This window comes from Podarcis tiliguerta (assembly GCF_965153285.1).
Source record: "Podarcis tiliguerta genome assembly, chromosome: 1".
NCBI lineage: Eukaryota > Metazoa > Chordata > Lepidosauria > Squamata > Lacertidae > Podarcis > Podarcis tiliguerta.
The window spans coordinates 100,721,558-100,747,735 of NC_139534.1; the positions used below are offsets into that span (position 1 = coordinate 100,721,558).

General features: G+C 42.1%; 1 protein-coding gene across 11 annotated transcripts in view; it reads left to right on the forward strand.

The window, feature by feature from the left end:
- The first annotated feature begins 5,714 nt into the window (after positions 1–5,714).
- Positions 5,715–26,178, forward strand: part of NPAS3 (neuronal PAS domain protein 3) — a 604,332-nt gene continuing 583,868 nt past the window's right edge. For 4 of the 11 annotated variants that reach the window (XM_083452399.1, XM_083452396.1, XM_083452397.1 and 1 more), the window contains exon 1: positions 8,904–10,187. Coding sequence is in view for 7 of the 11 variants with exons in the window: in XM_083452396.1 (XP_083308522.1) it covers positions 10,138–10,187 (50 nt within the window). In the remaining 4 variants the exon portion in view is untranslated. Of the gene's footprint in view, positions 6,040–8,901; positions 10,188–26,178 lie in introns of those variants that run through there. The other 7 variants (XM_083452389.1, XM_083452392.1, XM_083452398.1 and 4 more) reach the window with 5 other exon arrangements.

The window sequence follows — 26,178 nt, forward strand, 5'->3', positions numbered from 1 at the left end:
GCACAAGCAGGCCGTTTTGCATGAGCAAAACATCTCCACTGAGATGGCTTTGAACATTCCAAGGAACCAGAAGGGTAGGTTGTACTTTCTTTCTCTGCAGTTCTTCTGATGTAAAGGCTCCAGATGCAGAGACAGCTTGTGTATTCCTCAAACACAAGTTGTTTCTTCCCCACCCCAATATTACATCAGAAACAAGAGAAAAACACAACTTACTGTGCTTTCCTCTTCCGCTGTCTGTTTAGACTGGCAGATGCCGTTCTAAATTTTCCATAAGGAAGTCTCAGGGAGGAGAGCATGCAACTTCATGCCACTCAATATAATATCTTTAGTTTTGTCGGCAGTACCTGAATCTAAGAGGGATGCCTAGGAAAAGAAGGAACGTTGACAATTGAAAAGTTTCTCTCAAAGCTATTTCCTTCCAGGACAAAGTCAGGCAGAGGAATCCAAACTAAAGGAAGCCTGCGTAATGTTGTTATTTAGTCATTTAGTCGTGTCCAACTCTTCATGACCCCATGGACCAGAGCACGCCAGGCACTCCTGTCTTCCACTGCCTCCTGCAGTTTGGTCAAACTCATGCTGGTAGCTTCGAGAACACCGTCCAACCATCTTGTCCTCTGTCGTCCCCTTCTCCTTCTGCCCTCCATCTTTCCCAACATCAGAGTCTTTTCCAGGGAGTCTTCTCTTCTCATGAGGTGGCCAAAGTATTGGAGCCTCAGCTTCAGGATCTGTCCTTCCAGTGAGCACTCAACCTGCATAATAGATGCTGGTATAATTTAGCCCTGTTCCAAACTCTGCCAGGGGAGAAATGAGCCTTTAGAATTGAGTTTGACTTACACCACCCTTCTTGCAGGGTTAGCTTTTGCTAGGTTGCTAGGCCACATCACTCAGCTCAACAGAGTTTGGAATAGGGTATGTCTTCCGCTGCCCCATCATGCCCCTCCAATGGAACGCCACTTTGGGGGACTTAACCTGGCCGTGGTTGAACCATGGCTGCGCTGGGATTGGAGAATTTCAGCCAGCATATCTCCAGCTGAGCCATGGGCATAGTCAAGGGGGGGCGGGGGGGCAGCTGCTCGCCCGATCAAGTAAAACAATAGAAATACTTAACTAACTGACCAATCAGGTTGGTTCTGCCCCCCCCAAAGTCCTGCCCCCCCCCAACAAAATTGTAACTACACCCTTGAGCTGAGCTGGAATGAGAGACTTCACCCAGCATAGTTCTGGCTAAGGCCAGGCTCAACCTGAGATCTGACTACTACAAACTCTGCTCAGCCCAACAAACTTGGGTTTGGATAGCTCCCTTAAAAAACTCCATTCTATCATTACATCCTATTCTATCCTATGGAGAACATACAATTCCCATGCTAGAACAGCTCGACTGGATATCAGTTTGTTTCCAGGCACAATTCAAAGTGCTAGTTATCACCTATAAAACCCTTGTCTAAGCTATCTGCTTAGTTGTGTTCCCTCATATGAACCTGCCTGGGTTTTGAGATCTTTGGGGGAGGCGCTATTCTAGGTCCCACCACCCTCACACACGTTTGGTGGGGACACAGGAGAAGGCCTTCTCGGTGGCTGCTCCCAGACATTGGAACTCCTTCTCTAGAGAAGCTAGACTGGCTCCCTCTTTGCTGTCCTTCCACAAGACTTTCTTGTTCCATCAGGCTTTGGGGAATTTACTGCCTTTAATCAAAGGTCTGGTGCTGTGCTGCTTTCACTGGAATTACTGGTATTTTAAAACTGATTTTATATATTGTAAATCAGTATCTAACTATATTTCCATGATTAAGTTTTCTATGTTTTAGCAGTTCTTGATTTTATCTGTAAGTTGGCTTGAGCTCCAACCGGGGAAAAAGTGGGGAATAAATAAATATATAACAACAACAATAATAATATCCTTTCCTGCCTGTCCTATTCTTTGTAAGTCACCCTAGCACAGTAAGAAAACACCATTATGAGTCTAAATTAAATTTCCATACTGGCCTTCATCCAAGGATCGCAGGGCAGTTTACAATATAAAAACACAAAAATACATAATACAAACAAACACAGTGCCCCCTCCAGTTTAAAAGGACATAGATTGTTTACTTAGCCAAAGGCCTAGGAGAAGGGAAATGTTTTTGGATGGTGCCTAAAGATATGTAATGAAGGTGCCAGGCAAGACTCCCTGGTGAAAGTATTCCATAAATGGGGAACCACTGCAGAAAAGACCCGTTCTCATGTTGCCACCCTCTGAACCTGTCACGAAGGGGGCACATGATGAAGGACCTCAGATGGCTCACAGGCACAATTCAAAAATCCACTCCAGGGCAATACCTTTATTTGACAATCAAAATATCACAGCATCCTATGCAAGCTTTCGAGTTCACCATAACTCTTCTTCAGTCTAGATGGTAAACTGAGCAAATGTGGGGCTGTAGGGGCAGGGGAGAGGTGATGAAGCCATCTCTGGCTATGCACACATTAGTGGCTGAAAACACAGTGAGGTTGTCTCCACTCCACCCTGGCATTTTAAGCTGCATTTTTATATTGCTGTAAACACCAGAGAGTGGGTGGGGATGTTTGCACCTGTGCATTGCTTATTTGGTTTCTCTGGATCTGCAGCTTCTGGACTCCTATCCACAAAGCTGTCATCTGTGCGTGTGCAACAGCTGTCTCAGTTTAACTGTGAAGTGAATGTGGCTTATGATTTCAAATTGGATGGAGGCTGGTTTGAGGGAAAGTGAATCAAACAGCAGCATTTCTTAAGAAACGACTGCACTGTGGTTAACATCATGTGAACATGGCTTCAGACACCAACAGTGAGAGCCCACTGGAGCCAGAGTAAATGGTGATGTATACACAGCCAAAGTCTACATCTTGTAAGTGTGTTAGGCTGGAATGAGGGATGAGGCAGCAGACATTCAAATGAAGCTGTATTAGGTGCTGTTTGGGTATCAAGTTGCACTGAGGTTTGCAAACACAAAAGCCAGCTGTTACCAAAGTCTGTCCTCTATCCTGAGGCAAAACATACAGGGTTTTTTTTATAGATGGGCAACAGGAAACAAGATGCTTGAAGTAGTCCTTGTATAAACAAAGGCACAGACTCATTTTCGGTGGAGCACTAGGGTAACAACAGCCAAATTAGGTAGCTTTGCCTAGCAGTTGGAGAGAATTAAATTTATTAATTTATTATTATTATTGTCAATAGAAGTTCATTCTTTAAACCAAAATCGGTCTTTGCATACAGACCATTGCACATGAGTTCTGTTGAAAATTAGGAAGGAGTGCAGTGCAAGAGAAGAAATGTGCATAGGCTGAAAGACAAACACATCACTTGAAGGTACCAACTCAGATTCTCATGACTCAGATTTCCCACAACTGAAATGTGGGGAATATGCAAACATATAGCTTCCCCTCCCATGAAGATCTGAGGCGGTGCAGTCCTAGGAGAATTGTGTCTTGCTGTATGTTTGTTCTTATTACTTTACACTAAAACATGAAATACAAAAATGTTTTTGAAAAAAGTCTTATGGCAAATTGCAGTAAAATTTGCAAGCATCCAGGTTACCTGACTGCTTGGCCAAAAACTCCCATCTGCAATGGTAATGTTACTGTAAATGGGAGTTGCCACATTGGATAGGCATGTGTCTGCAAAATCAAACACTTCCATTGCCCCATTCTCACTCAAGACTCTGAAGTGACTTGTTTAGCTTTCCTTAAAACAAATGTCTATATTTTCTATCATTAACCATAGTTTGGCTCATTGTTTTGTTCAAGCTTGGGCTCCTTGAAAAACCACCAACTCTAATCAAAGTTTGTTCTTGGATGTAAAGATGGTTTATCTAAACCAAGTGCCAAAATTCAGACCACATGCTAAACCAAACCATGGCTTAGCTCACAGCAGGAGGGCTGGGTAGGCGGGCAGCACACAAGTTGTGATCTCCTCTCCTGGAAACAGCAGGTACACATTTGGCAATTAGAGAATTAGCTACGACAAGCGTTGCGTGGGCGAGTAAACCAAACAACTGTACTCCAGCGATACGCACAGACTGACCGGCCAGGAGCCACAGATTGTGCATGCAGACAATAAAAATAAATCAAATCCCACCTGCCTGGGTGAAACAAGACTTCCCCAAATGACCGTCCGTGTGGATAGTCTTCCTTCTCCGGGCAAATGCTTTGGCACAATTGCACGGATGGGCTGAATGGGCTAAGCAAAGTGCAAGCGCGGAGAAGGAAGGAAGGAAGAAAACGGAAGGGGCTCGGAGAAAGACCCGGGACTGCAGTGCTTCTGGTCAACGCCAGGGGAGTCTCTCCGCAGCTTGGCGAGGAGGACCTTTCTCCCTTTGACATCCCTCGGCTCCCCGCGAAGGGCAGAGTGGGAAAGGCACGAAGCGTGGGGCTGCGAGCGCGGCGCATTCCAGAGGTGCTGCCCCCTAAAGCGCCTTTGCGAAAGCTCCGCGCGCGGCGCCGGCAGGGCAACCCGCCATTCAGTCATTCCCCCCCCCCCGGCCCGCTGCGATTTGCGGTGCGAGTTTTTGTCTGCAAAGCGACAAACCAGAACAAGCTTTCAGGGGGCGGGAAAAGGAATTTGACTTTGCCCTCGCACTCCGTCGCCAAGGAGCGGCCAGATCCCTTCGAAGCCCCAAACTCCTTGGCGGGGTCCAAAAACGCGGAACTTTTCTTTGTCCCGGTGTAGGATGGCTACGTGAGGCTGCCCGGCATGCAGAGCAGCGCCCGTGTGGAGTGGCTGGTGTGGATCGGCCCCTGTTAAGGGGACGGCGGCGGGCTCCGCCACGGCTGCATGCAGCCCAAGCAGCGAGCTGCCTCGCTCGTCACCGCGCTCCTTGCGTTTGGCCAGGCCTTTCTTTGCGCCGCGCCGCGCGGTATAATTGATATGTTGGCAGAAGCGACAACGCGGACCGGTGCGTCCAGCAGGCAGCTAGGCGAGAGGCAGGCAGGCGCGCGCGCGCGGGCGCGCACCCCCACCCCACCTTCCCAAGTTTGAGTAGCAATAACAGTGGCGCACACTAGGAGGGCAGGAGAGTCACTTCCCTATAATAGAGAAGCAACTCTGCCGTTGCACAAAAGCCGCGCGTTTTCTCCTGGGTGCAAATCAGCCCTTCATAGCAAAGACAGAAGGCGGCCGGGGGTGGGGGGAGAGGAGGAGAAGAAGAAGAAGAGGAGAGAGGGAGGGGGGAGGCAACGCTAGTTCCCAAGAACTTGAGCTAACGGCAGGCTGCTTCCTCCTCCACTCGTCTTTTCTTTTCTTTTTTGGGGGGGAGAGGGGGCTCTTCTCCTCGCCGCCACTTCTTTCTCTCCCCCGCCCCAGCCCTGTCGGTTCTGGCCCATCGCTCCGCGGTCAGCGTCGTTCTTGAGCAACAGAGGAAACCCTCCAAGACTTTTGCGTTTTGGGGGCGGAGGAGGAAGAGAGGAGGAGGGGGGCGGCAGGCAATATTTGCTGCCCATCATTTTCACGGTCACGCGAAAGTAATCGCGCGCCCCTTCCTCTCTCTCTGCGCTGTCCCTTCTCCGCTCGGATTCCTCGTTCCTGGACTGTAGAGATTTCCCTTCTTGATTCCCCCCCCCCCCATTTTTAAATTTTTGCAGCCTTCCCTTCCCGCCGAATCCTGACACGTTGCATGTTTGCAGATTGGTGAAAATACCTTCCCTCTCCTTCTCTCCCCCCCACCCCGCTTTTCACTCCCAGCCCCCCCCCCCCCGCCCGCCTCAACTCAATCTCAGCCCAGCCGCTCAGATCAAAGCGCCGTGCCTCCCTCCCAGTGGCCGCCGCTCACTAATGGGATTGCAGTGTGCCTGGCTCTGCTGCTGCAGCCGCCGGAGGGAGAGGAGCTGCTGTACCTCTTCGCCGACACTCGCTGGGTGCTGAGCCGCGGGGATGATCCGGATCTTCCCGGATTTCAGCGTGCAGGTGACTGCAGCTGCGGCCGGCGGGGCGGCGGGAGGAGTGCCGGCCGGTCCGGGCATGGGGAGAGCCAGTTCCGCAGCCAACGGGAACCCGCAAAACGTCCAGGGCATCACTTCCTACCAACAACGGTAAGTACACAGCCCCCAAAGTGTGCGTGTGGATTAGGCTTCCTCACTTGTTTTTGTGCGTGTCTTGTGTGTCTTTCTGTGCTCGTTTGTTTTTAAATTTTAAGAAATCACGTCTTGCTTGCTTTTTCTTTTTGAGGGGGGTACCCAGACACTTAAAACAAAAAGGGATCTTTTAAAAGCGGTGCCCAGAAATGTTCCTGGAGCTTCGAAAGCAACAATAACAAAAAAAGGGGAAAGTGAGATCCATGGCAGCTCAAGGGCTGAGGATCTTCCTCTCAGTCCTGCTGCAAAGTTTGGGATCCTGTCTGCTTAGCCTCCTTCCTCAAGTAGGGATTTCTCAATGTCAATGCCTTGTGCAAACCCCACAGCATGGCAGCCAAGAGGTATAATTGATCACCCTACGGTGATTGATAATTTGTTTTCAATTGAACAAGATAGAGTTTTCACTTGGCGTTTCACCCTTTGCAATTCCACACTTTTATTACAACAGTATTAGCATGTCACCTGTTACTAGGGGAAAATCTATCAGGAAACCCTAAGCGGGCTCAGCACTGTGGAGTATTCAACTGAAATGCATTCTAATGCAAATTTCCGAGGTTCACAGACAGCTCCTTTAGGAAGGAAACATAACCAAGTTGCTTAGGCAATAAGTCATAGTGAAGTTTAAGGACCTTGCTCACCTTTTCACTCTCCCTCAACCATTCACAGACAGGTGGTAATGTTAACAGGACCTATAATTAAATGGCATTCCAGTCCTTTTTTCCTAAGATAGTAAACAATAATGCTTTTGATTGCTTTTCTTTGTCACTAGAAGATCACAGCAAAGATGCAGTGATAAAAAGGGAGCAAGAGACTAATTTTAGACTGCACCCTGCAACATTATTTTATTCTTTTTGGTGCCTTCTAAGTTGCTCCGACTGTTAGTGTTACGATAAATGAAATATTAGATGTGAAGCTCAAGGATGTGTGCAAACATAAACAACTCATACTTTAAACTTAAATTTTGAAGTTCACTGGTTTGGGAACTCTTTAGAACCACCAATGTTTATATTTCAACCATTAAGGTTTAGACTATGACCCCACTCTGTCCATCATTGAGACAGACAGCTGTTAGGGCCAAATTTGGGAAACACAGTTTGCTTTTAGTAAACTGCGTGCTGCTGATACTTCTGCACATTTAGGATAAACTCTTGAGATTCTTGAAGTCATCTCAAGAGACGCTAAAGCATGCTCAGAGCCTGTGAATGTTTGAAATTCAAAATCAGTGTTGTTTTGCTTAAAGCAAATACAGGAATTCTTTATCTAAAGTAAGTGCTGCGTGACAGATATAAAGGATAGATAAAAGTTGGTGTAGCTCTAGCCTTCCTTGGTTTCCGAATTACAATATTTTTTGTCACTTGGAGAATTCTTTAAATTACAGAGGAAACCTCTTTAAATAGGAAGCACAGTGTAAGAATCAAAATAGTTTTGCCTCTGAAGGGGGAAGTCAAGGGTCAGAAATAGCAGATTAATTTTTACACAAGTGCAAGATACTTCCTGAGAAATTATTATGCATTGGAAAGAATATATGCACCATCTCAGTTTATAGTATTAAAACGTAAAATTGCCTAGGCTGTAAGGAGTTAAAGGGATGTAGTCACCTCTAACCTGTAGCTATTTATCCCAACTAATGCCTATTTACCTGGGAGTAAGCCTCATTGAATTTATAAGGATTTACTTCTGAGTAGACATGATGAGGACTGCACGGTAAGGCTGCAGTCCTATGCACACCTTCATGGGAATTAGTCCTATTATACTCTGTGGGACCTACTTCCAAGAGCTTAATTTAGTTAGTATAGGTTCATTCTTTTGCAATTCAAATTTATATTCCAATATTCTTCCCTTTCAAAATGCACAGTGAAATAAAACCCTTAAAAAGTTCAGAATATTAACTCTGCACATGCAGATGAAAAGCAAGTTGTATTCTTTCATTTGAGCTATTAAAAATAGTCTTCCATGTGATTCTGTGAAATTGTTACAATAAGGCAGGCGTGTATTGCTACTTCTTCCACACTCATTACAAAACCCAAATGACACCTGTTAACTTTATTGCTTTTTAGTAGGCATGGGGAAGTTAAACGGTGTTCAGAATGCCTCCATGGAATCCTGTAAGATCAGAATCCCCCAAACCTGAGTTTATAGGAACAGCATTTATATTCTGTGACAAAATAATTAGCAGGTCCCTTTCTACGCGGATGTACTTCCTTACAACTGTTTATCTCTAATGATTTTTGTGTGCCATAATGCATAAGAAGGACTCCTTCTGATGGGTTTGAATCAGAAGAAGGTGAATGAATAGTGTTTCGGGGAGAGAGACAGAAGCAGTTTATAGAGTTCCAGGATGCAAGCTACTCAGGCCGGTTGTATCTGCTTCTCCGAGTCCTGAGGGACGTCAGGCAGGTCAAACTCGCTGCCTCCTGTGGCAGAGATCATATTTTTGGGGTCACTGACTGCACCCTGCAGCCAAACTTTCCAGCACTTTGCAAACTCCTTATGCAGCCATCCTCTTACCTACGCATGTGTGGATTAGTTGCATTCCTTTTAATTGCCTTCAAAATCCAGCTGGAACACCTTAGATTTTAAATGGTCTGATTGCCCTGCTTTTGCTTTAAAACTTAACTTTTTGTTACTCCAGGAACAAAAGCAGGGGGCTTAACACATTACTGACATGGAACTGCTTTTCAGCTGACATTCGGAAAATACATTCGACAAGTGCCCCCTCCCTCGGGCTCTTAACTTAACAAAAAAAAAAACACCACACCATTTCACACATTTCCTTTTCAAGTTTATAAACTGGCACAGTAGCAGTCCCTATGAAGCACCAAGTGTGAACTTTCCCTAGGAGGGCGGGCGATCGCTGTGCCACGAGAAATACGGTAAACTGTACCTCGCGATGGATTGCTTTTGCACCCATTTCCGCGCAGTCTCGCGTCTGCTCCGTAGTATTACGGTAGTTGGACGGAGGACAAGAGTCAGACGCATGTGCAGCCAGCCTGCGTAGCTGAAAGATGTCATTCCATCCTCCGTACACACACGCGCGCACATGCTGTGTACATAAAGACACGCACGTATGCTAATAGACGCATAGGCACCCAGATCTGTGCACACTAATAACACCCCCCTCTGCATGTGTATATGCATACATATGCATGTAAGTACTGCACACACACAGATATAACGTGTGCACTATGTACCATGCAAAGTACACTCTTCCTATCCCTTCTTTTGACCCCAAGTGTGCTCTGCCATTCCGCGAATGCGCGCAGCCTGTTGCCAGAATCCGTCCCCAGCTGCCAAGCGAGTGCCTGTCTGCGGCTCTCCAGCCTCCCTCTCTGTCTCCCTCTCCTGCTGCCGCCGCCGCCTGCGCTGCTCCAGAGAAGGAAAGTCTGCGAAACTGCAACTGAGTGGCGTTGTTGCGCCGGCAGCGGAGGCTCTCGCGTCCCTTTGCACGCAAGGAGTCAGAGCGGTCGGAGCCGGCGAAGCAGCAGCTGGAAAATGCCCAGAAATACTTTCACAGCGGCCAAGCGCGGGGAGCCCTGACTTCTCACTTTCCCGCCCCCCTCCCCTGGCCATGGCCTGGCCCCGCGCTTGAGCCGGTCCCGCGGGCTCTCTCTCTCTCTGTCTCCCACACCTGCCGGGCGATGCCAGTGGCCGGGGTGCCCGCCGGGGCTGCGCGCCTTTCTCCGCCCGCCGCGGCCGGCCGCTCGTCGCCGCGCCTGACATGCCTTCGGAGGCGGCGGAGCCTGGGCTCTCTCGGAGGCTCGTCGGCTTCTGGACGGCGGCGGCCCGGGCCCCAGCGGCGCTAGCGAGCGAGCCGAGCAGCGAAGCAACAACCTGCGCCAGGACCGCTGCGCCGGGGAGCGGGAGCCCGCAATGCATTGGCCTCCGTACTTTTCCTCAGCCTGCCTGCCTGAGCAGGGCCATTGCCGCCGCCGCCGCCGCCGCTCCTGCTAGACACAACACCACACACCAGGAGGGGGAAAAGTAAGGGAGAGAGAGAGAGAGAGAGGAAAGGGGAGAGAGGGGGAAAGGAAAGGAAAAAAAAAAAAGCCCAGGAAGATGGCGCCCACCAAGCCAAGCTTTCAGCAGGATCCTTCCAGGCGAGAACGGTAACACTTTCTCTGTATTGAACCTGAGGCGGCAGCGCCTGCCTGCGTCTGGGGCGCCGCCGCCGCCGCTTGCAGCCTTGGGTCTGGTTTGGTCGGCTTCCATGCCCGGGAAAAGGAGAAGCGGAGGGAGGGGGTTGGCGGTGGAGGAGGAGGAGGAGAGGAGAGGCAGGCAGGCGGCGGCGGCGGCGGCGACTCTCCTCAGCCTGCAAAGCCCCGCTCGCGCTGCTCGGGAGTTCCTCTTGGTGCATGCATATTTGTCTGCTGCTGCTGCTGCTGCTGCTCACACAGACACAGCAGCACACTTGGCTAGTCTGGCAGCAGCAGCAGCAGCGATCCTGCGCCTCCCCGCACATTGCAGGAGTCGGTGTTTGGCGGGAGGGAGGGAAGGAAGGAAGGAAGGGGGAGTGAGGCGGAATTCCCGGGAGGCAACTTTTCGGCTGGATGGTCTCGGCGAGGAGGAGGAGGCGGCGGCGGGGCGGAAGGGGGAGAGGCGGGGAGCTTTCGCCAGGCCCAGCGTTGCCTCGTCGAAGGGCCGGCTGGGCTGGTGCGGCTAGGCCGAAACGGAACTGGCCGGGCTCTTCTTCGCAACTGCTGGGGCAACTTTAGTCGGAGGCGCCTGGAGACAATTCGGCTTAGCCCTTCTCTCTCCTCCCGCGGTTTTTTTTTTTTGGTGGGGTGGCGGGGCGGGGAAGCAGCCCGAGATTGGCATTTAGTCTGTCGAACTTGTTTGCTCTAATGCGCGGTCAGGGGAGATGCTCTGGTAGAGTTTGCTGTGGCGGCCGAGGCTAGAAGTGGGCTCGCCTTTGCAAGTCTCCACACTCCTGCTTGCGTCGCGCGCTCTCTTCCCCCCTTCCCGCTTCTTCCCATATACTTTTACCGCCGTTGCTGGTCGGCTCCGCGTATTGTCGGTGACATGTCTGCGCAGCTGTCATCCGAGTCTCCAAGTAAAGTGTGTCTTTAGAGAAGGGCTCCCTCTCGATGGACAAGGGAATTCCCGGCCCATTGAAAATGAATGGGCACATGGGGCAGCCCCGTTTGGAAAGTAATGGGTACGTGTGGCTGAGCCACTGGAAACAATGAATGAGTGGGCTAATTGAGGTATGAAAGACCTTTGGAAGCAGGTGAGCTTTCAGGGCGAGCCACCCATGACCTTTCTGCAAGAGCATGCTGATAGGTTTTGTCCGAGCTCATAAAGTTTTAGCCTTGAGTCTGTTGTTTCTGAGCATGTGCAAGAGCACGTTTTGGGTAGGAACAACCAGTCTTCCTAGAAACAGGGACAGGGCTCCTGGAGCATAAAGGTGTGAATTCCAGGCAGGGTTGAGACTCATCACTTCTCTTTATGCAGAACAATTCCTGCACAAGGGAAAGTGGAGGGGTGCTGATGCGGGGAATCCAGAGAGGACAATTGGGAATGGCATAGAGGTTGCCATGGGTACTGAGAGGCTTGGTTACTCAGAGCAGAATAGTTGTGGAATGATAGCACCCACCACTGCACTGCAAGGAAGGACAGCTTCCAGGGTACCTCCTCCACTAAGCAACATATTGCAAAGTTTACAAGTTCACCTGATGTTACTGCAAAATGCTTTGAAAAATCTCCAGAGCATCGTTTGAATCCTATATGACCAAATGGAGACCATAGTACATATTGGTTTCCTCTTTTGCTCCCTTTGATTTTCCAGTTCTGCTTGCTGAGGAAGGTTCCCATTTGAGATATAAAATGAAAACCGCCCCCTGAGTTGCTTTTAAAAATGTCTAAAGATATTATGGGGTGCATAATGATTGATCAGGTGAATGTGAAGAATTGTAGTTGTTGCTTTATGCTGATACAATGTACCATTTGGCTTTAAAAATGTGTACTGATTGGGAGAGTATAAATGTAAATATGTCCGCTCCTTGGATTAAAATGGGTATTTGAGGGTGCCATCTGTATCAGCTGAGCTAGTGCTTGGAATTGAGCCGATTTCATATTATTTTCTAAATAGGTTTAAATACAAACATTCTGCTTTTGTTCATTCTGTACTTAGTGCTTTGTTTATAGTATAAGCTGTTGCATCTTGTACCTCAAGCTATATTTCGATATGCTCATGATGGAAATACATCATCTTGTTGAAATTTATGGAAATCAGAGGTTTAACGTCCCTTTACTTCTCTTTAGCTATGAAAATTCTGTGTTTTCCCTCCAGTGACTGTAAAAGCATTTGTGTATTACTAATAATGTCTTTAGCAGCATGCTGGTTTCCTGCACATAGAGTTGTACATTTGAGAGGGGAGGAAAGCCAACACATAAATACCAATATACGCTGTCATCCTTTCAAGCACCCCCCTCACCAGAGAGTCCTGTTCCCTCCCCCCCCCTTTATGAGCCTAGTACTATATTAGTAAGAAGTGTATTTGCCGGGACAGCTTCAGTAATCTCTCCAGCAGAGGCATATTTGTGTGCCATTTTGGGATTTTTTTTCAAGATAGGAATCTTGAAGATAGAATTAATTTCTAGGGGAAACTTCATAGCCTGTGCATGAGTGCTTTCTTTATCACCTGTCTCCATTTGGCATTCGGAGAAGGTAAATCAAAGTGTGCGATTTGTTATTCTGCTCCACTTGAGAGCTGTACTAAATAACACTTGGTCTGAAATTCTGATTGAAGTTGTAGGAGGATATACTGTATTTAATTTAATGCCCTTTAATAGCATATTCTTGTTCAGCTCTGATGCTGTCATCTTAAAGGTTGGATCAGAGTAGTTATATCCTGTAGGGAGTGGGAGGAGTAATAATTTCAGCAAGGGAAGTAGCCTACATGCATGAAACGCCAGTAACCCAAAGCTTGGCCTAGTGTCCACAACATTGTTTTATGCCTTGAGGCTTAACTTGTTGTCACTGTGTACGGCGTTCCAGCTATTTTAGGATTTAAGGGAACCTGAGTTGTTTCTTTGCAGTGGGGGGAGAGGCTCTGCTTAAGATATGATATGTCAGGCTATTGGCTCTTAATGTAAGATAAGTTAAAAATGCATTTGTTTTTAATTAAGCAAATGCATGGTATTTTCTTAGTACACAGTCCATACTTTACTTGGGTTTTGCATTCAGAAGCTTAAGTCCAGTTTCTCTGAAACTGTACGGCCTCATCCTGCACATTGTTATATGCATCGCTGCTGCAGTTTTATCAATCCACGCTTAACTGGAAGCTCCACTGGAGATAGTGCTACTTACACAAATAGAATTGGGCTACTCACGCCACGGAAATAAGGAGGTCTCTGTGTACAGAACTGTAGGGTAAGCCTCAGTTTAATGCACACTTGCTTGGAAGTAAGTCCCTTGACAATCAGTAGGGTTTACTCATAAGTGTGGTTAGGACTCTGCTGCTAAGATATTAAAAATGAATTCATTATGCAAAAGTCCAATATTCACAAATATCAGGATATTATAATTGGTGAGCTACAGATTTTTTTTTTTAAAAAAGACTAGAATTCTTTGTTATTTAGCAACTATGGATAATTTTCAACATTTTTTTGTCATTATTTGAGAAAATGTTATTGAACTTGTTGCATTTACTTCTACAGTCTTATAGGCAGAAAATGGTTCAAAAGAACCTAGGATTATCCAGCTCTGTGGAAATATCCAAGGATGTTAAATTCACACAATTGTAATGCATGTGATATGCCAGCAGTGATTTGTAAAGCATATCACTGTGTTATGCTGTAAAGTAAAGACTAAAAAAAAGCTCCCTTCATTTTTTTATATTTCTTGCTAGAGTATATGCTTAAACACAGCAGTGATAAATGATGATATGCATTGTCTAACACTTGCTTTTATATAAATAGCTCCAGAAGATTGCTTAAATGATAATCGAAAATATGAAATAGGGTGGCCTTCATATCACAAGGCCAAGGGTCTACAAATGGAAAAACTGAAATAATGAAATATTTCCAAGGCAACAGACTGTCAACAAGAACAGTAATGCATGGGCATATCATAGAGGTACCAGAGAGGATATTAGATCTTATAGCTCTAGAGCTAGGAGTTATAATGACCTTTATTAAATAGAACCTCCCACATTGCCACAATATCTCTGATTCCTGATTTATGGATTAGCAGTTGCACATTTTGAAACATGCTGCCTATATATTTTGTTTTCTGCATTCATATTTGGGTTCACATACTATTTGTATGAGCATTGATCAACATATAGTATGTGATTTTAGCAGCTAATGAGATTTAATCATACAGGATTTTGTCTGTATTTTTCATATCCCAAGGTTCTGTAACAAAAAAAGTTACCAGCTATATAGCATGTGGTTGTTGTTTTTAAATCTTGATACAGAAATTTCAGGACATATTGGAATATAGTAGTTAGCATCCCACCTGGGAATAAAAATTCCCTATGGGCAAGTTGCATGCTAGATCCTAAGCTATTTCATGGCATCATGGTGTGAGATGGTGAGCAAGTAAAACTTCCTTTGAAGTTTCTTGCTAGGTTGCTATAATAATACTTTTACCTTTTAAGAATTTGGTGTTCTGCTTCATTATTAAATTATAAAGCAGAGCCACTTCAAACATAGGCATTGCTGGAATATCGTTTTGCCACTGCTTCCATCCATCTGCTTTAAGTGTAACCTATTGTTTTATAAAATGCTTAGAGGTTTTGCTGCAATATACATTTTGTTAAGCAAATAAAAATACTGTCAATGTTTTATTAGAAAAGTACAATTGTAAAACTATTATGCCCTATGTAGTTTTTAAAACTGGTAGTTTGCATGTAGGAAAGTCTATATCCTGAAATATTTTAATTTGCCCTGGAATTTCATATCCTTCACAGTAATTTTGGTAAAATTCTGTATGTGATGGAGCCATTTTATTAGTAGACTGTGAACTGCTAGATGCACAATAATTAGAAATTACTTTTCACCTGTTAGTTAACGTTTAGACTTCGTTTTAGCCAACATTGATATAAGAAAATTGTCCATTGCATAATGGAAAGTTTTTTGATGTTAGTGTTGGTTAGGAGCCGTTTTGATTATATCCGTCTAATTTCAAGTGTGGAGGAGGGGATAAGCATGAGGTGCTCTAGTGGAATATTTTGCATGTATGATACCACATAAGACTTTCGCCTATGGTCAATCAATCTGAATATTATACCACAAGTTGCTGTCTTATAACCCATTCCCTTGGAACTAAATAGCAACAAATTCAGTAGCTCTCATCAGTACTTTCCTTAAGTATTTGCCAAATACAGCTGGATACTTTATAGTTGATAAGGGCTTAAAACTGATAATTAAAATGAAATGTTTCTATGTTGTTCAACCTGAATAGAATAGGATATTTTGTAACACCTTTTGCTTTTATATAGATTGCTTATAGTTAGAATGAGATGCTTGAACTATTGATGCCTAGAGACCTTGCTAGGGTAATCATAATTTGTTGTAATACCATATAAATTTGCAGGAGGATAACACCGTATGGATATGAAAGCTGCTGTATCAGATGTGACTGCAACATTGTTTTGTGACCAGTATGATCAGTAGTTTCACAATATATAAAGTGCTTTTGAATGAATAGTTCTCCTGTGTCCTTTATTTTAACAGGACTTTGAGTGAAAGTATTCATTGATAATTTATGATATGGTTGTGTATTACACTGAAATATACACTATACTGGGAATAGCGTCTTCTTTTAAACATGAAAAATATAGGCCCTCTTGCTGGGACTATACATTTAAGCTCTGTTGTCGTTAAAGAAAAGCCAGAATTAATTGAGTGCACACGTTTGGTAGGAATAAACTGTTTACATATATCACATTTTTGTTCTTTAGCTTCCTATATTTTACTTCTTTCACAAGGTTGATTTCAAAATTCTTGTTTGCTGCAGCCATTGTGTATGCATTTAAACTCTCAAATTTGTAATGGAACTTTTTAAAAAAGATGGAGTGCTGGTTCATTTAAAGGAAGAGATTTAATTTTCTTATGAAAGTTCACATTTGTTCCATTTTTGCATAGAGCAAAACTTCTATGATACTGTGTGAATAAATTCCTTATTTTACTTGATCTAACCGATGATCAGAGGCATCCAGAGTTCTTTAGAGCTACTTCAGGATTCTTCACCTTTTTTTTTAATAGAAAGAATGATTTAAGTTTGTTTTGTTGTTATCATATTATTATTATTGTTGTTGTTGTTGTTGTTGTTGTTATCATCATCATTTATTTTGTTTATGACTCATCCTCCCTTGAACAGAGTCCAGGGCAATGTATAACAAAAGATAAGCAATGCAGTTACATCAGTGATTAAAACAAATACAGGAGTAAATTATTCACAAAGTAACAGTCATTAAAAACAGAACTTTCACATTCCTGTTTAGGGCACATTACAGTATTAGACAGAAGAGGCCTGCTTGTGGTCTGGATCAACTGAATTCTGTCTGCACAGGGCAGAAAATACCGTAATCTCCGCTTACCTGGGGCATAAGGGAAATGGCGTTTATTAAATAGCACAGCCGTGGCTTGGTCCAAAGCTCCATTTTCTTTCCCCCTGCAACCATGGGTGGGACACCCAGCAGCTCCCCTTTCAGCCTCACTGGGCTTGGCGCCAAAATGTGCGCTTGAATGGAAACTGCACATTATAAGTCTCACCAACCATAGATATGCAAGGTGGGTGTGGGGGAAGCTCCCTGATTGTGGAATTCTCACCCCCAAAGGTGAGACTAGTTCCGTCCCTGATGACACTTAGGTAGGCAGCAGAAGTGTTCCTTTTCCATGTGGATTTTATAGGTTTTTAATATATGCATTCCAACTTTTCATTGAATTTTTGTGACATACAAAAACATGCAGACACCGAAAAAAGCAAGCAGCCAATAACAAAGTAATACAGTGTTGCAGCAAACCGGTATACCAAATTGCAATCATACTTCACTGAATATCAGATGCTATTTAAATAGCCCAACCTTAATGAAGAATGAGAAGCCAAAGGGATATGGGAAGATCCCTCCCTGTTAATATATTCAAGGAAGGGAAACCAATCTGCATCAAAATTGTCAGATTTAGCCTCTCCCCAGACCACTGTGTCTGGTCAAGCGTTCCAACAAAGTGATGCTCCAGACATTGGAGAGCCATGCCTCAAATGGTAAAGTGTCAGGAGACTTGCAATAATGGGCAATAACTAATCTGGCAGCCACTAATAACATGAAGACTAGGTTTTATGTGGTTTTTAAATATATGATGGAAGGTTTTAACTCTGTTTTGATTAGAAGGTTTCGCTGTTGAATAACGGTGAATTGCATGGTTTTGCTTTCTTATGTAAACAGTTTTGGGGGCACATTTTAGGGCTGAAAATCATTACAAATCATTATAAATCAAACTGAAATAAGCATACAGAAAATTAATTGATTTGGTTAAATGAGAAAGTACCTGGTCGTGAGGGAGAGAAGTTAAGATACTAGCCAAGATGAGGGATATTTTGATCAAATTTAATGGATGCTTACTGGAAAGTTAATATTCCTTGTAGGAAGATGGAGTACTAATTGTCCCCAGTTAGTGACATGACATAGGACCGGGGAATCTACTTGTACCATTTTCTCTGTTCACTGCTATGCCTCTTCAACAGAAAACAATTAGACCTGGTACTGTTTGGATTCAACTGAAACCCCCAGCAGGGGAACATTTCCCAGGACCTGTAATTGCTGATCTTAAAGTGGTTGTTCTTGAAGAACGAAACCTTGAAGAGGTATTACTGTGTGAAATTGCTGAATTACAGCTTAGCAAGAAGTTCAGTTATATCACCTCTGGATTGAATTGAGATACTGGGCTTTTATCCAACTACTGGTGTTCATTCACTTAGCTAGGATGTTTGTGTTGTGTTATCAATTACAGCTGCTGTGAAGTCCCTGTGTTTATTTTATATACAATTAAACTTTTAACACACTATATTTTTTGCATTTTGTTACCATGTGACCTACTATTTACATTTCCCACCCTCTAGATATATGTTTCTTCAGTAATATTGTATACAAATCTGAGACTAAATAAATCAAAATCCTGCCTTTTCTCCTAGGGTGCCCAAGGTAGCATCACCACAATCTCATTTTATCCTCCCAACCCAAAATGTAGTTGTATACATTGTCTATGAATATCATAATACCCAGTTCATATGCTGCTATGGGTAGGGAAATATATATATGGGCTGCAGGCATGCAAACGTTTATGCAGAAGATGAACTTCACCATAATCAAGGTATTAAAAATTGAGGTTTCAACAAAAAATATACAGCACACAGACTGGGTCCACACTTATTCCACATAAATAAAACACTTACCTTCTGCTTCTGCTTTTTACCATTTATTGGCTTTTATGAAAAGAAGGTGTGTGGCACCAATGAGATGTTTACCATGGTGCCACCCTAATATTATCTGAATTGTGCTCATTCAAACAAAGCTCTAAACAGTATGGGGAAGGATGTTTGAAGTCCCTCCTTTCATGTGAGTATTATCAATGCTTTTGATCTTTATCAGAAACCTTACTGTATTTCCCACTAGAGACTAGGTAGGGCCTTTTTTGTGGTAGCACCCATGTTGTGCTATCATGCTGGCTTCCACCCTAGGAAGGTCATGCTGGCCCCAGCTAAAAATTGTTTTATTTTACATGGCTTTTGATGGGTTTTAAATTCTGCTTTCTGCTTTTGTTTTAATAATGGTTTGATAAATTTAAATTGCTGCCTTATATTTTGTTATCTTGTATTTCACTTAAGAGGGCCTTGTGGGCAAAAAAGCAATTCATATATATTTTAATAAATAAAATAGCTGATCACATTTGCAGCAGCTCCCTTATGAATTTATTGTTTCTATATGGTGTTAGAGGGCTGTGTCAGACTGTACTATTTCGTGGTATGGGAAAATTCAAATTGCTATTCCTCAGAAACCCATCTCTTGCTTGAATCCCCATTTCAGGCACTGAGACCTCACAATTAAACCTTGTCAAATTAAAGGATGAGAGGAGAGATGTAGATACTTACCTGAAAATTCCCAAATAGTTTTGCTGTAAATTGGGGCAAATTTGGAAAAAAAAACATTTATCTTTAATCAGTTAGAAACAGTGAAGGGGAATGATAAGTGAAACACTCATATGCACTGCTGGGCTTGATATCTATCTATCATCTATATCTATCATCTATCTATCTATCTATCATCTATCTATCATCTATCTATCTATCTATCTATCTTCTATCTATAGCTATATCTAATCTATATCTATCTATCTTTGTGATCCTTTGATGTTACATCAATATTTTAAAATCTTGTTTCTTTTGGGGGTTTTTTTCAATTTAAAAAAATGTAAATTGTGGAACAGCTTGGTTTTAGTAACCTGTATTTTTAACCAATGAGTTTCCCTAACACCCCCCCCCCCCCCGCTTTAAAAATCTGCATATGTATCCATAGCAAGTGATTAATATTTTTGGACTTATTTGTAGGGCTGGTAGGTCCCTTTACATGAAAAAAAAAAAAATCACAATCATATCAGTAGAAGGTTAGGTTGCCTTTATAGCTTCAAAATCCTTAAGAAAATAAACTGTTGTCCACTATTTGGAGTATATATTACATTTATTGTGAATAATCTTCCCTAAAGTTTATTTTATTTTTTTTAAATCTCTTTAGCACTTGGCAGGATTATAGAGACCAATCAGTTTACTAACGCTTTATATAGAGGCCTGCTAGGTTTTTGCATCTAGAGAAGAGACAGTCTCTTCTCTGGTCATGTTCCAACCGGTGGCTAATTCTGCAATGCTGGGCAAGGGATCTGGAGATATATTAGGTCCTCTACTTGAGAGCAGGAGAGCTAATAATCACATCAGATACACTAGCTTGTGCAGGGAAGCCTGTATTCTGCTGCAACAACTTAATAAACACTGTTCAGTTTCTGAAAAAGGAAAGGAAGACTTAAACAGAGGATTGGAGGCTCCCCCAACTTGATAAAACTGTGGCTTTTGTGGAATTGTGCATTTGTGTAAATTGAAAAGTATAGATTTGTCATTCAAATTGCTGGTAATGGTTAATATATGCTTGAGAACGAGAACGCAACATTGACATTGTACTTTATATAAACCAGAGGTTTTCATTGCTTCATTTCACACCCTTGTCTATTCATGCCGCTTAAGCTTTTGAATCTCACTTGGATTAAAGTTCACGTTTCTGGTGCACTAGCTTAAATGATACAGTTTGTTGTAGAATTACCCTTTTAAGTTTGAATGCCATTTCAACATAACTGTATAATTTGCTAAGTTTTGGAATAAAAGTCTTTTTTCCCCAAGGAAAGAATAGGCTTGCAGCATTGTAGAGAAACACAAAATACTCAACCACTTGTAGGTAATAGTCTTTATAGGTCAAGGTGGAGGTCAGTGGAAAGGGCTGAACGACTGAATGTTTACAATATTGGCTGTGGGATAAAAAAAGGACTTTTGTAGAGTGTGTTGTTTATCCCTTAACCTTCATAATGGCACAAAGTGGCTGATCCTATTTGTGAAAAGTATCACTGGACACAGAATTGGCTGCTATGCTTCAGTTCTGTATAAACTACAGGTTCACAAAGAGATTCTGAAAACTGGTATTAATGAATTAATGCTTTGTTTGTAGGAAACAGAGATGATCATAAACCTGCCAAAATAATGTGAATGTCAATATATTTGCATTCATTCATATTTTTTTCCACTGTCTTTAATATTTAACAAAGCATATGTTTCTGGTATGACACCCAATCACTTTGTTTCCTACCCTACATTTTGGCAGCATAAATGAATTTATTGCATTGAAATGCTATTATTTGAAGATGCAAAGTTTATATTAAAAGCATTTTAGTTGACTGGATGTTCACTTTAATAACCATAATGTTTCATGGTTACTTTTTAAGAAACATGTTTGCTATGTAAGCAACATTTACTTGTGCGGAAGAGGATTATTTTTATTACTGTATTTACTTGAATCTAATGCTCACCTTTTTTGGCCAAATTATGTTGCAGAAATTAAGGTGCACATTAGATTCGATGGCGCATTAGACTTAAGTAAATACGGTAGATTTTTACATTAATATATATTTTAAAGATATTATTTTAAAAACTGAATAGGCAAGAACATGTATACTCTTGTAAAGAGAAGATATTTGAAATAAAAGCAAGTAGTTTTAGTTTATACCAGTATATAAATCAGTAGGGGAGGGGATAGTTGATAAATTCTGTAATTTAAAGTGGATTGCTGTAATCTGAGTTCCATGGGGGTTCAGATGTACATATGGCACTCAGTGCACCAGTTATTTACTGTAAGGAAATGCTATTCAGGATTGCAGAAACTTCGTTGGATCGAGACTCAGTTATACTTAAAGCAGATCTTTTGAAATCAGTGGGGCTTGTCATGACTAAAGTAAGAACTGTTGGTTTCAGTGAACCCATTGTGTATGAACGAGAGCCAGGGAGTTTGTGTGATATGCACAATGCAGAGAAAACAAGCTATGATGAAATCGCGCTAGAAATAAATGACACATTAGAGATAAAAAATTAAGCACTAACATAATCTGTCTGATTTAACTTTGCTTTTCCCAGGCGCTTAAAAATTGTTCTGGTCGAATACTCAGAGTTTAAAAGCAGATCTTCCCAATTTTCTGTGTGGTGGGGGAATTGGAATTGCTCTGCCTTGCCAGCCCCCGAGCATTGGAGCCATATTTGATCTGTGTGCTCACCATCCCTCAAAATAACGAGTGCCAGTTACATAGACTGCTTTTATGCGGGGCTGTCCTTATGTAGCACCCCTTCTGAATCAAACAACTTTTGTACTGTATATATACACACAGACCACAGAAGTATGTCCTATTGATATAAATGAAAATTGCTTCCACATAATAGCCAAAATCAAACACAGATCTAACTTCACGTAAGTCCACTGATTGCAGTGGGTTTCAGTGCCCAAACTCTGTTGCAGGAATTGGTTAATCTATTTAGAATCCAGGTTGTCATATTCTGGCTTGAATTCTGCATTTGTATGATGGAATAATGGTATACAAGTTTTAAAGACAAGATACCAGTTAAGGTGGAATCCAATTAACATGAAGACTTCTTGGTGCTTAATTGTAGCTAGTTGCAACCATAATCTGAGTATACCTTTGTATTCTAGCTGCTATGGTCATACTGTACAACTGGAGTTCCTGTTGCCTTAATATCCTGGAAGCATATGCATGACCATTGATTGCAACAGAATTATGGACTAGAGAGATACTTTATTGTTCAATGTTGTGTGCGTATTATATTATATATTCCTCCCCATGCTCAAGATTAGAAGATCTGTACTGTACTGTATCGTTTCTTAGATCAAGAATCATGGTAATAAATTAGATATTTATCTAGATCCATACCTAAATGCTGATGTTGTCTTGTCTTCACTTCAGTACTTTTAACTGAATACACATCTGAATGTGCCTCTACATCTGGTGTAATCAGTCATAAGCAACCATGCAAACATCTACAACTGAAGTGGGGTGAACATCTTTCCCAGAACACCTGATAGTTAGTAATTGCTGATCCTAGCATTATTGCATCCGTTTCCAGCAAGGCAAACTTTTCAGGATCAAGGCAACAGTTAACAATTCACTGCAAGTAGTCTTTGCAGTAACTTTTAACAAATCCAGTGTTGGCAATCTATGAAAAGAAATTGAAACGACTAAGATGCTTCTCTAATTTGTGTTCTGTATTTGGTAGTCTTAAAAAAGTATTATTATTTTTTACTTCTGGGGAAGGCAGCTAGAATTTATTTTGTCATAGCTAAAGCTTTCCTGTTCAACGTTGATTGTACTGACAGAAGAAATAAATAAAAGACGATAAAGTAACAGTTCTGGTTTTTCTCTTTTTTGCCATACAATGCTGTTGGCGCTTCTAACTTAATTTTAGTTATGAGGAACACTAATAATTTAAGTGTTATACAGTATGAAACAAATAATAGATAGATAAAGTTTATCTGATGAAGCATTCTGTGCACTTTATTTGTTACAATCTGTTAAAGAGAAAAAATAGCTTCCGCTTACTAGGTTCCATTAAACACAGTTGGACTTATTTCCAAGTAAATATACATAGGAATGTGCTGCACATGTCTTTATTTTTTTAGGTAATGTTATAATTTAAATACCTGCTGTGAAATCACTTTCGGATTTTTTTCTTTCTTTCCTGATGTTGAGGGAAAGTAGGCTCATCTTTTTTTCTTTTCTTTTTCCTTTTTTTTTTGCAGATTTTATTGTTCTGTGTAAATGTAATTTGTTAATCCTGTGAAATTTGTCATAGATAAATTTGCTTGGATTATCTTGTCAGTACCGTATCTGCATTCTTTTGTTCATTGCTTATTCATAATTTAACAGTCTGGCAGTGAGCCTTTTTGGGATGCTCACAAAAGATATATGACCTCTACCAGCTGCTACTCTAACCTGCAGAATGCACAGCAAGACATTAGGAACGTGAGGATTCCTCTACTGATTAAAGTGCTCTTCATTTAAACAGTCTGTTCATAAGAATCTCAGGAATTTCTGTGAATAGCTCTTTCTTACTTTCCTTTTTCCCATCCCCTTACAATTAGTTTTAACTCCCCATCCCCTGAGTTAAAGAAAATAATAATAATTTCTGTACTAATTTGGTAGTAGCTCTTTTTTCCCCTCCAATGGGAGTTAGTGGAATTATAAAAATTAAAACTATTGACAATGTAGTTTCTTATAAAGTTAAGTCTATTAACAGAACTCCCTTTGTTATGATTTTAAGCCTACAAAGACTTCCTTTGACATCTAATGTTGTGTTGTTGTTTTATGCTGGTTTACATAGAAGCTGCCTGATTTAACCCTACTGTCACCCAGGCACTTGCGGATTATAATGTGTGAATGCCTCGTAGTGTACAATACACAAAAAACATAAGTAGAATGTTGCTTAAGGTGTAACAATACTCCAGTACTAGCTTACTTTACATTTTTTCACATTTTAACTCTCCCCCCCCCTTTATCTGTAGATCATCTTCTGAGTAATGGCTAGTTTTTACCTCCCCTTTGTGCTTGTCCATGATTCTAGTTCAAAATAATTCATTGCTAATCCATGCAGTAATGGTTCATCTTCATCACTTTTTTGTGATTCAGGGCCTTCAAAGAGCATCATTCTACTATGCCATTTTCAGCTCTAGCTTCTTTCACATTAATCCTTATATTAAACAAAGCGTCCTAGCTATTTTACAAAACGTGACATTTTACAAAATTTTTAAAATTATATTTCCTAGTCATTTTTATTTTTGCATGAGCAACATTCCCTGGATTAGAATTTGAGTATGTAAAAGCCGTTGCTTTTCAGTCCATGTGGTGCAATTCTAAGCTTGTTTACGCAGAAGTAAATCTCACTGAACTCAGTATATTTACTGAGTAATTCTGCTTAGGATTGCAGTCTTGGGTGGCTGCCTTGTACTCAATTCCGGCCTATTTGCCTGTGTACCTCAATCTACTTGGATGCACAGGGGCTCTTCAGTTTCTCAGGCAAAGAGATCTTCCACGTCTGCTATGATCCTTCTTACTGGATCATGCTAACATGGGACCTTCTGTATACAAATTCTGTGCTTACTGGTGAGGTATGGATATGTTCTTATACATTAATTCTAACTTTTCTTGCAAGTCACCTCAAACCCTTAATGGAGGGACGAGGTATAATTGGCCCCAATTAGAAAGGGGTCTGTGAACAAGCAAGAAAGCAGCAGCAGCAGGAGGGAGGTTGGGATTCCTCCCCTTAAGCAGGTGGGTTTGGGGTGGGTGGTTTTGCAGAGCACGTAGTCACTGACGACTTGTTGCTGCACTTGCCCCCCCACCCCCCATTTCCAACTGGGGAAGAGCAATGTTGTGGTAGCCAGGTAGTCAGCTTTGAAGCTCAGTGGGTGACCTTGGGTTAGTCACTATCTCTTAGCCTAACCACCTCAAAGGGCTGTTGTGAAGATAAAAGTGATGGGGGTAACTATGTACAGTGTCTTGAGGGAAGGTGGAATATAAAAGCAATGACAGCATATGGTCCATGTCACCCTTTCACTTCCTGCTGTAGAGCTTTCTAGTAAATGGAAATGGAAAGGGTGTGTTTTAACATACAGGTTGGGCTGAATGGCCCCCACCCAGAGAAAGTCAGTTGCACATAAGCTTAATTTAAATGGAAGTCATTCTGTGGATTAGGACCATGTGTTTGGATCAAGACGTTATGTTGGAATAGGAAAGATTTGTATTAAGTAACTGTTCTGCACAGGTGTTCCCATCTTCCTGCAGTCCACTTGGTACCTTGCTGGTGGAGGAGTTAGATTGCTGAGTGATGGTGATAATAAAGTATTCTTTCATCCAATGTGAGTACTGCTAGACTGAGAAAGAGATCCATCTTTAGATTTCATTTCTGATATTGCCAGTTTCTTAGACTGTCATCAGAGAAGATTTTTGAAGGCCTTGTTTTAGCATTGAATAGTTCTGTGTTCCTTTTTTAAATAATTACTTTCATCTCATTGTAGCAATGTGTTTGAAGGTACAGGTCAATAAGGATGATCGCATTCTGAATTTCATGATCTGTGTAGTGGAACAAATTGAAAGCAAAGCCTGTATCAATCACTGTGAAGGGAGGGTTAATTGTTACTGCTTCTCAAGCCTCTGGACAGATAAACCAGTAATGAAATACTTATTGCTCTGATATGAGGATGCTAAAGGAGGAAACAATTGGAAACAAGCAGTCTTCAAAGATAACAAAAAGGCATTTTTTAAAAGTAGAACTAAAGTGGGATTGTGCATATTGTCAGTGTTAACTTTCAAAAGTAATATTATTTTGAGTACTGCAGCTTCTAATAATTTTAGAAATGGTTGTATATCTAAGAGAAAACAAACTTCTAGCCTTAAGAAATCATGAGTTTGAAAGATCTTATGCAAATAATTAGAAATATTTTACGTAGTCTGAAGTTTATATAACTGCTGTGCATAAAGCATTTCCATTTGTTTTTA